The sequence below is a fragment of the Phragmites australis genome, chromosome 2 (assembly GCF_958298935.1).
Source record: "Phragmites australis chromosome 2, lpPhrAust1.1, whole genome shotgun sequence".
In the NCBI taxonomy this organism is placed as follows: Eukaryota; Viridiplantae; Streptophyta; class Magnoliopsida; order Poales; family Poaceae; genus Phragmites; species Phragmites australis.
In genome coordinates this window covers 33004779-33015614 of record NC_084922.1, presented here as the reverse complement: position 1 = coordinate 33015614, position 10836 = coordinate 33004779, and the positions used below count along the sequence as shown (strand labels likewise).

The 10836-nt window shown below is 40.5% G+C and overlaps 2 protein-coding genes across 2 annotated transcripts; both read left to right on the top strand.

The window, feature by feature from the left end:
- The first annotated feature begins 2021 nt into the window (after positions 1-2021).
- LOC133908435 (large ribosomal subunit protein eL20z-like) lies at positions 2022-4425 on the top strand. The gene is made up of 4 exons (XM_062350460.1): positions 2022-2471; positions 3291-3369; positions 3457-3574; positions 4144-4425. The coding sequence occupies exons 1-4, from the start codon at positions 2174-2176 to the stop codon at positions 4201-4203; spliced, it is 555 nt and encodes a 184-aa protein (XP_062206444.1). The 5' UTR covers positions 2022-2173; the 3' UTR covers positions 4204-4425.
- A 711-nt stretch (positions 4426-5136) lies between these two features.
- Positions 5137-7303, top strand: LOC133908436 (large ribosomal subunit protein eL20-like). Its single transcript, XM_062350461.1, has 4 exons — positions 5137-5296; positions 5402-5517; positions 5609-5672; positions 6680-7303. Exons 1-4 carry the CDS (start codon positions 5282-5284, stop codon positions 7019-7021), a joined length of 537 nt encoding a protein of 178 aa, XP_062206445.1. The 5' UTR covers positions 5137-5281; the 3' UTR covers positions 7022-7303.
- The last annotated feature ends 3533 nt before the right edge of the window (positions 7304-10836 follow it).

The following is a 10836-nucleotide window of genomic DNA, read 5'->3' as shown; positions in this document are numbered from 1 at the left end:
CGTCTTGTGCTGCACAAGGTTCTTATTTCAAATCATTCTGAACAAATCTTACTTTATGGTGGGATATATGCCAAAGATAATATATCGCCTGGAAAGAAACCAGCCTTTTTAATACTCTTTTTCCTAGATAAAATACTTGAATTTGAAACTGCGAAAGCGCAATCATGTCATTTCTATTTTCCAGAACAAAATCATGTAGTTGTTTTCCTATTGTTCTTTCATGATACCATTGAAGCAGAATAAATATACATACATATATGCTGCGTCTAGCTGCACTGTGGTTCATTATTTCGCTACTCATAATTACAACTAAAAAACTGTCAGTTATGATTAAGAAAATAGTTGGCTACGATAGCACATATAGTTGAGTTGCAATCATATGACAAAAGGTATATAATTACGACTAGAGAAGTTGCAATCATATGACAAAAGGTATATAATTACGACTAGAGAAGGTATTTGAGTTACGATTATATATATTTGTATTAACTGATCTATCTGGTGGATTGTAAGTATACTCATTTTGAGATCTTAATTACGGAGTGTGTGCAAAAGTAAACAAGCTACGATTACATGATAAAAGTACATAATTATGATTAGAGAAGGTATTCGAGTTACGATCATATATATTTGTAGTAATTGACATATCTTACGGATCACAATTATACTATTTTTAAGATCGTAACAAGTTATCATCACATGACAAAAAAGTATATAATTATGGCTAGTGAAGGTATCCAAGCTACGACCATATATATTTATAGTAAGAACATATCTTTTGAATCGTAACTATACTGTTTTTAGGATCATAACTAGGGATGCGCGCAGAGATGAACTACATTACGCCTAAGCACATAATAGGAAAATTATGTCTGTACTTTCAGAGTACATACTCTCTATTATGATATATCAAATAAATGAACTGGATATACTCTTTTATTACTATAAATATACTTATATACTCATTCTAAGATACTTTAATGTGAATTATATGAAAAAATTAAAAAGAAATTCATCAATTTTAATAGATTTTGATAATACTTTTATATTTATACATAAAATATAATATGCTAAAAAATATATATGCAAATTATTTTAAAAATATATACATACCATTTGGATGATCTTATATACTTATATACTCTCTCTATATATATATATTATTTATCATATAAATTACTCTATATATTACAAGATACGTATGTGAAAGTATATAATCCTAAAGTACCAAAGATACTTCCTATTTTTTCATATATATGCGTGGAAGCTCTTAGCCAGGCGTGAAAACATGACCTAGGCTGGAAATAATGTGTGCGGAAGCTCATTATTTTTGTTGAAGCTATTCTGTGATATCATCGCCCCAGCCTGGTAACTTAGATGCTAAGGTGCAAGACACGTTTTTTTTTTGTGGTCTAAATGACCTGGACGGTTATCAAACTGACAAACTTCATGTTTCTTCCAAAAAAAAAAAAAAGAGAGAGAGGAAATTTCAGCAGAGAGAATCTTTCGCCATGTGTTTGCTAACATGCCACTGCGGTTGGGACATGGAAAATATTAATCACATGCTTGCCATCCAAATAAAGATAAAAAACCAACCTTTCCTAACCGCACAATCACCGGTAAATGTTTTGACATTATTACGGTAATTGGAGCGGCAATTACGTATGGTGATCTTATGTGTTGGTACGTAAAATTTTAAATGCTGTGAAGAAAAATATCTTTTCTCTCTCGTAAACTAAAATTTAAAAGTATGAGACTACTTTCACATCATCGAACAATTATTTTATCATACAACTCATATAATCTATTTGGTCAATACATAAATTAAACCTTTATGCATTACTACGAGATGATAAATCATCTACAGAATAGATGATAATGTATGAGACGGTGTATAAGACCATGGCGCTTGTCCTTTGGCTGCTCCTCAAGTAACACGTTTAGTTGTAAAATTAGATTTGACTCTACAAACTGGTAAACAGAAAGGTTAACCGCTAACCACACCTGGCAGGCTGGAAGGCCACGGCTTCAACAAACAGCAACGCGCTAAGCAAAATCCTCCGAGTCTCCTACCCGTCGTCTCGTCTCTTTCCCTCCTCTCCCCCTCTTCCCTCCCCTCTCCCGCGCGCCAATTCCCAACCCTAGCCAACCCTTGCCACCGCGCGAGCCAACCATGGCGGGCGAGATCCCAGACGCCGACGGCAAGGCCCGCTCGGCGGACTCCTCATCCTCGTCCTACGGGTTCCCGCCGTCGGCGCCGCCGCAGCACCAGCAATATGGAACCTTCGGCCCCCCGTCGGCCTCCGGGGAATACCCGCAGCCGGCGGTCGGATTCCCCCAGCCGGCTCCGCCGCCCGGGCTCCGGCACTACCCGCAGCCGCCTCCGGCGTCGTACGCCGTCTACCCGCCTCCTCCGCAGCCCTACTCGGCGGCCGCGCCGTACTACGCCCAGGGGTATCAGGCCGTGCCAGGTACGGGGAACCCTAGTAGTACGGCACCATGCGATTTTTGTGCTTATCTTTGTTGATGCGTCTGATAGGATTGATCTGCAGGAGGCGTTCTTTTGTTGGAGGATTTTGGTCCTGTGTATTGATTTACTTCAAGCTACAAACTTTTGGAAAAAATAGGATGGTGGAAACCCTGTTGGGTTTAGTGTATGCAGGGCAACTTGTTTAATTAGAAATATTTTTCTACAATGAACCTTACACTGTTATACATGGTATACTTAAATCGCTCATGTGATCCTTCCTTATATGCTTAGACTGTATGCTCACATGGGCACATGGCGTTATAATGCCTGCTCCAGTTTTCTTGAATTTACGTTTCATTAGTCTTTTTAGTTGCATCTCTTTTTGCCATCAGAACCCCAAGTTTCAGGTTAATGGTGTTAGCCATGCCCTTGAAGAATTTAAAGTATTAGAGGTTGATAGAAATCTGTGGTTCGTGGAACCCTTGAGAGACTGAATGTTATATGGTTTCCCCCTCTTTTTGAAGTGTTCTGAAATTTTGAAGTAAATGAGCAGGAATTTTTTATATATAGAAACAAATAAGTAGGCAAAGGATATTTTATTGTGTGCAAAAAAGAAAAAAAGCGACATGATACTGAAGAGGATCTGTGTGAAAAAATAATCAACATAATTCTGCAAATGAATACTTTAAGAGGAACTCGAATGATTCAGTTGACCTACAATTCAGCTTTATGCAGTTAAATCGAGCAATGTACATTGAAAAAATAAATTGGAACTTCGACCTAACTTGGCTTATTGATTTTCAAATTTGCCGTTTCGTAGGTTATATTGCTGTTGTTGAAGGAAGGCCTGTGAGAATGCGACGTCTTCCATGCTGTGGCCTTGGCATGGGTTGGCTTTTGTAAGTTTCTCTGAACATTGATTATCTTGCATTTCATTTATGAACTCATATGGACTCGGAACTGATGCTTCTTCTGTTTCGGAAAAGGTTTATTATTGGATTCTTCCTTGCTGCTATTCCATGGTACATTGGAGCTTTTGTTCTGATCTGCGTCCGAGTACATGATTACAGGGAGAAACCAGGATATGTTGCCTGCACTATTGCTGTAAGTCTTTTTCCAGCAATTGAATGCTCTGCAGTTCACATGTTTCCTTCAGCTATATCTATTTGTTTTCCTTGTGGATTACTGGTGAAGAATATGTCCATTTGTTCTGAGGGACTGAGGACTTTAGATGCAGTATCAGGTTTATTTGACAGTTTCACACACACAAGCCACAAAGACAATACCATAATCCTGCAGCTTCATTATAGCATTAACACTACATTAGCGCCTATAACAGGATATTCAAACAAAAAGTTTGAATGCATCTTGTTTAAATGACAATCATCTTTATGTTTCTCAAAAATGTTTACAATAGATAAAATGAAATTTCAACATAGCTTTGGCAGTAACTCAATAATAGGATGGAAGCATTATGTCCATTCACCTAGCAATCATAGGAACTTTGCTGCAACAAATTCAGCTAGTCACTACACTGATGTAGTAAAATCAATTATTAATGCTTGATTATGTGATATTTAGTAGTCATGGCATGGTAGTTCTACTCCTTTTCTTGCAGCTGAATGCACAAAAGTTGGACTAACTTGCTCTGAACGTTCTGGTGCCATAAACAGGCTTCACTTGCTGCAATTGCTGTTCTGCTTGGTGCAACAAAAGGCGCTGATGTGTGGTGAGCACGGCATCAATTATCAGCGGTTTGCTTAATGTAAACGTTGATTCTTCTCCTACTTTGTTGAGTTATCTGGGTTGTACATGTATGCATAGAAAGGACAGAGTGGGACAAGCCTGATGTACTCTCCTATTTGTGGTTTGACCTATATGCTTCTAGAGTGGAGTGACATCAATGTATTTGCACATTACTTATTTGAAAATTTGCCACAATACCATTATTTCAAGCTATGGTTCATAGTGGTGTTACGATTTGTGCCAGACTCCGAACTTGTCTTCTGATCGATAATATTTGCATCAGTTCCATTGGTTGTTTACCAAGGTATTCGAAGCTCTGAGTATATTGGAAGTTTAGAACTGGTACACGTACGATTATTAGAGGATGGCTTGATATGTTTATTTCCAGCTTTTTCTCTACGAGAGCTGCAAACTTCGTCGAGTTAGCATTGCAGACTTTAAGCTCTTATTATTGCTTCTGCGTCGTGCAAGGTACGTTGAGCTGCGATCGTAGGACACTAATCGCAGTGGGTTCCATTGCATAAGCTCCTCGTTCCTTCAGCTTGCAATGGCGAGCTTGGTCGTGCTAGTAACGCGATGACGAAACGGATGCCGTGTCAAACAATACACGCAGAGAGGATTGTTCAGAGGCAATGGCGCTACTGGCTGCTTTCACGGTCGACCTCGCCGGAGACACCAAACAGAGGTTGGAGCGATGGGCGTTCTCCAAACCAGTCCCAAATATCAGAAAAGAAATTGAAAAATCCCAAAATAAAATTTCAAATATATAATGTTCTTGCGAACTTAACGATTTTTTCTGTATTTTACTCTTCGCTTATATGTCTTCTCTACCTCTCAAAAAGGGGAAAACTCAAGGGCTCTAAAAAAACGGGCCTTAACAAAAGAACGAAAAGCCCAAATAAAATTCCAAATAAGGCCCAAAATGGCACCAATTAGCCCATTAGGGTTCACACCGAAACTCGCCACCTATAAATGCTCCTCTCCTTCCGGCTGGCGCCTCTTTCGCCCGCCGCCTCCCCGTCTCCGTAGGCTAGGTTAGGCTAGGGTTTCGACGGGCTCGCGAAAATGGTGGCCTTCAGGGTAAGTGATTCTACGCTTACACTTGCTCCGTTGCTTCGATGGAGGCGGTTCGATATCCTCGAGCGGTGTAGCTGATTTGATTGATGTCTCCGCGCATGTGTGCAGTTCCATCAGTACCAGGTGGTCGGTCGTGCGCTGCCGACGCCCGGCGACGAGCACCCCAAGATCTACCGCATGAAGCTCTGGGCCACCAACGAGGTCCGCGCCAAGAGCAAGTTCTGGTGAGCCCTTGTCGCCACGCTTCTTGCTGTTTTTCTTTCTTTTTTTCAAGGATTCGCTCGTCTCTGATGTGTTCTTTTTGCGTGTGTGTAGGTACTTCCTGAGGAAGCTGAAGAAGGTGAAGAAGAGCAACGGCCAGGTGCTCGCCATCAACGAGGTACGTCTCTCGCCTTATCTTATGCGATGGGCATGCCGGCATCCCTCTCTTAGGTCGATTGGCAGACTGCTTCATGCGAACATTGCTGACTCCGAGCACATTAGTTAGTAATCAACTGTGTAAACGATTCCTATGTTCTAGATGCGTAACCCGTTTTGATCTCCAGCGTAGATATCATTTCTGTTGTTAGTACTGTACTGTGACAGCTGTCATCATGATCTTTGGTTCTTGTGGAAGTTCCCTTTAAGATTATAGCTCGTCGTCCTAGTTGTGATTCGTAGATACCTGAATGAACGTCGTTTCTTTCTTGGATTACCAAATTAGTGAAAGTTCTTTCATTTCTCTGAGGTATTGATGCCTGACGTTGTATTTGCCGATATCCCTTCGTAGCTATTGCAACCAATTTGTTTTCCCTTTTGACTTACTAATGGCATATTGCCATCTGTATTGCATTTCAAATATCTGCATCTGACACAGGGTTAGACCAGTTTTTCTATAGGAAGCTTGGAAAATGTGGATCAAGTTATATCTTTGCATTTCACCTTAAGATATTTTTCTAGACACACCAGTTGTCTAGTTTTATCAATTTATGAGAAAAATGAAATGTAATTATCAGTGGTTAATTCCAATGTACAGGAAATCAGGTTTACCATGATATTTCAAATTAATTTAGCAGTTCTAAACTCGTCATTTTTCTCTCTTTTTTATAATCTTTGCGGCTTTTCTGGACCTCCAAGGTAGTGTTAGCTGTAGAACAAACTGGATCCGGGACCAGTTGGGACAGTCGTAAATGAGTGATGCTTGTATGAGGACTTAGCAGTGATTAATGACTTAATTATCAGAATTTTATTTGTCTTGTACATGTATGTTAGTTATTTTAACCTTGGAAGGTTTTGATATGCATGCCAAATTGCCATACTTCTTTTATCTGTTTTGACTTCCTGCATCAATTCACAACTGCACGGATAGTACTCCCTTGTTATATCACTCAACATTTATGTTTTCAGATCTTTGAGCGTAACCCAACTACGATCAAGAACTATGGCATCTGGCTGCGCTACCAGAGCAGAACTGGCTACCATAACATGTACAAGGAGTACCGTGACACTACTCTGAATGGTGCTGTGGAGCAGATGTACAATGAGATGGCCTCTCGCCACCGTGTGAGATCCCCTTGCATCCAGATCATCAAGACCGCCACAGTCCATTTCAAGCTGTGCAAGAGGGACAACACCAAGCAGTTCCACAACGCAAAGATCAAGTTCCCCCTTGTGTACCGCAAGGTCAGGCCGCCAACCAGGAAGCTGAAGACCACATTCAAGGCGTCGAGGCCAAACCTGTTCATGTGATTGGGCTGTGATGGATGTTGTGGGTCAGTTCTTGGAATCATAAGAGTCAGAATGTTTGTGTTTGTTAAGTTTTGACGTGGTAAGGCCTCAGGCCTCATCGGTTTGATGCTTCATCTCTCGTTGAGACTTGCTTAGCGAACCATTTGAGTATGATATTAGTAATCGACAGACTTCATTGGCACTACATATAGATATGTGTGGTGGTGGTGTGTCGTTGCCGAACCTATGTTCATTGCTAAACAGCTATATCTGCAACGCAATGGTCTGACAGCTTTTGGTGGTGGTTGGGAATGTTTGTGTTTCCAAGGAAGTGAAGATATCCAGTTTTCGAGTCCTAAAACCTGAGTAAGACGGCTAGCTGATAATGCCTGACGTAATTCACCGGCACCAGCGGTAGAGCACAGCACGACCGTTAGGCAAGATCTCATAGCACCCTGGCCTGGCGCAGCCAGCTTCTACCGGATAGAAGTTTCCATAGACGCATGCCCGCATGTACCGTTTCGGCCCAAAAGAATAGGATGCTTTGGGCAAAGACTGCAAGATCGACAGCAAGCAAGATATTAAGCATTTCCACTTCAACATCACAAATTTGTCGAGCGTAATCTACATATATTTGATCGCTGTGGAGAACTGAGATCCGCAACTTCTATGGACAAGTATTCACACACTGGGGCCTAAAACACAATCCTGGGGCTCCAGGGCTCGACCTGTTTAAACACGTCAGGGTGCACAGCACAGCCTGATCCCAGGGCCTCAAACACAATCATGTAGCTCAGTATACTCCTTGAAAGGAAAGACGATCCCGCAATGTATCGAAAATGGAGGCGGCAGCACTATTCTGTGCTAGTGTAAGCTTTAGGCGGCCAGATAGCTCGTAGCTATCTTTGGCTTGTGAAGCAGCATCTGCAGCTTCCTTTGTCAGGCCCATCCATGCATATGCTTATAACAGGTTCTGTTTGATACTGTTGAAATTTATAGACTTTTTTTTAAAAGCTGCTTATAGTTTCTGAAAAAAACTGTTAGCTTATGAGCTTAATTTTTAGTATGAGCTTAATTTTTAAATTCTCAGCACACAGTTTTTTAGTGGCATGCATTGCAAAATTAGTATGAGCTTAGCATTGCAAAATTAACCACCGTGCTCGTAAATCACTATACTGCGGGGGGTGTACAGAGGAGCACTGCTATTTGCATGAACGAGTTAATTTTGAACAGCTTTCTTAGTACCAACAATATAAACATCAATACAATTTGGAAAAATAGCATCAGTTTCTTAGGGACAAGCCGTTTCTTCGCACAGGTCCCATATGTCAGTCTAGCTTAGGATGATGCTTTCCAGATTTGTGTATCTTCCCACAGATTCCACGTCGGGAAAGTAAATTCTACCCTTAAAAGCATGTACCATGTGCATGTGCACGAATCTTAGTGCAGATCTAGTGGTGATGTGCTGGGGGCACGTGCCCCTTGAGGGCAGAAAAACCATGTTCCTTCCACATCCACAAATCTTTCAAGGCACAGCACAAAACTAATCCGGCCGCTGGCTAATCAGGGAGCGCTGATGCGATCCTGGGTCCGGTTTGGCCACTCGCTCGGAAGTTTATTCCAGCGAAGGACCCAAGCACGAATCGAGCGAATGCCGGTGGAGATGATCATTGGTGAATTACGGTTGTTGGAAAGGAGATCGCAGCCATCATTATGCTTCGAACGAACTGCATTTCAACGAACTGCATTTCAAAACCCTTGAGCTACTGAGCTCGCTGCCTAGCTGCTTACTGGCTTATGTTCCAAGAAAGTAAGTGGGTGATCAAGAGGCAGCAACCGTCTGTAGAGGATGCATCAGTGCTTGCAACAACATCGTTGGGCTCAGTTGTATGATCCGTTTCTTCAACCACATGTTGGTGCCAACTGCTTCTGCTTGTGTATACCATACTGCAAGATTGGACATTCAGAATATTTTATTCGTCGGAAGTTGGAACAACTGAAAATATGCAGAGTTGTTATTATAATTTTATTGAAAGTTTAGAGCTTAGTAGTTCTTATTTGCGTTGAAGCTTAAAGTGTAAGCTCTGAACAAATGATCATTAGTCAGCCCTTGACCATATATTGCAATGACAACTTTATCTCTGCAAACAGAAAGCAGCTGTCACTACCTTTTTCCTAACAAAAAAAAACTATCTTTGATGAACTAGCAGATTTTACAGAGGAGAACAACCACAACAACATGATGGTGGCATGGAGACCAAAGGCTGCCTTGTAGTATTACTCAACCTTTTCCACTGGTCTCCTCACTGGTTCTGCTTGGACAAACTGAGCACTGGTCCAGGGGCTGCAGGATCTAATGAGTGAGAGTGCTGTACAAGTATTATGCGACTCAGCTTGCCTGCCATCTGGTGTTTCGGTCTACTCGTGAGCATATAATTTCGCCACCGTGTGACAAGATTTCTAGAACATTATCTCGATATTTATCGGTATCCACTGTCGGATTACGCCTTGGCTACGGGGCAAAGATGGGAGAAATTATTGTGTTTGGGGGTAGAAAATTGCCGGTCATCATGAGCGTGTTGGCTAATTGCTGTCGTTAGCGCTTTAACTCCTTCTAAAAGCTCATCGTTGCCTATCGCCAACTAAACGCTTTTAACTAAACACTATCTCAAGAGTCTGGTTCTTCAAAAAAGAAAAGAAAAGATGTGGTTATAAAAAAACATCCAAAACTTTCGCTCATAGAATTGGATCTGCCACCTGTGCAAATTGCAATGCACAGAGGGAACACCTTTTGTTTTTTGAGGGAATACATTAGCGGAAAGGGAAACCCCTGCTTAGGGATGAAAACGGTCAGAAATAATAAAAAAATATTCCAAATCACTTTCACTTTGATATTTATTCTTGGAATCGAAATCGGAAACAATAATATCAGAAACGATTACGATATCGGAAACTTCGAAAACAAAGTCATCGGAACGGAAACACGTCAATTACAGTCGGAAACCGATAGTTTAGATCGGAAACACCGCCCCGTAGCAATCATCCAGATACGTTTAAGTCTGAACTCAACCATACAACAATATAACTCATAACTCGTCCATACAACGATACTAGTCTTTAACTTAGTACTCGAATAAGTCTTAACTCGATCATATAAGATACAATATATTCACACTAGATAAATTATAATCCATTCAATATATTGATACCAAATGCATAATTATTCTATAAGTACCACAAAATGTACTACAACATGAAAATTGAAAACAACCTGTCTATTATATTAAAAAAATTATAAAATGAATAGGGTGCAGCTGACCATCTTATTATTTTAAGGCCTCTTGATTGGTATGGAGTCGGGGCCTATAAAAATTAGAATGATTTGAGACTGGAAAAACATAAATTATTTGGAGTTTGCTCATAAATTTTCGGTTAAATATGGTATTTTGAAAATACAGTTAGAAATTAGGCTATATTTTTTTTATTTTTTTATCGTATTTATCAGTTCGGAATTGATCCGATTTTATATAAGTTCTAGAGAAATTAAAAACGATCAAGAAAAACCAAAAAAGATCGGTTCTGGATTTTACCGTTCCGTTTTTATCCCTACCCCTACTGTCGTAATTTATTAATAATAAAAGGGACAATTAATTTTGCAGTCACATGTGCCATTAAGCAATCGAGCTGAATGCACAAGATGCTCTGAACTTCCAAAAACTTCTTCCATTGAGCAGATGGTTCAGGGTGATGTGATCTAGAGCAGTCTAGTTTCACCTACGATGAGTAACCGTTAAGAACAATCAGTTCGTTTGATCATTAACGGTAAGGGTTCGATT

What these genes read in the sequence shown, in the direction of transcription:
- LOC133908436 (XM_062350461.1), top strand. An exon ending in CGCGCCAAGAGCAAGTTCTG is followed by an intron (nt 5,518 to 5,608) that starts GTGAGCCCTTGT and finishes GCGTGTGTGTAG; the next exon opens with GTACTTCCTGAGGAAGCTGA. An exon ending in AGGTGCTCGCCATCAACGAG is followed by an intron (nt 5,673 to 6,679) that starts GTACGTCTCTCG and finishes TTATGTTTTCAG; the next exon opens with ATCTTTGAGCGTAACCCAAC.
- LOC133908435 (XM_062350460.1), top strand. Translation starts at nt 2,174, where the DNA reads ATGGCGGGCGAGATCCCAGACGCCGACGGCAAGGCCCGCTCGGCGGAC. An exon ending in GGGGTATCAGGCCGTGCCAG is followed by an intron (nt 2,472 to 3,290) that starts GTACGGGGAACC and finishes GCCGTTTCGTAG; the next exon opens with GTTATATTGCTGTTGTTGAA. An exon ending in CTTGGCATGGGTTGGCTTTT is followed by an intron (nt 3,370 to 3,456) that starts GTAAGTTTCTCT and finishes GTTTCGGAAAAG; the next exon opens with GTTTATTATTGGATTCTTCC.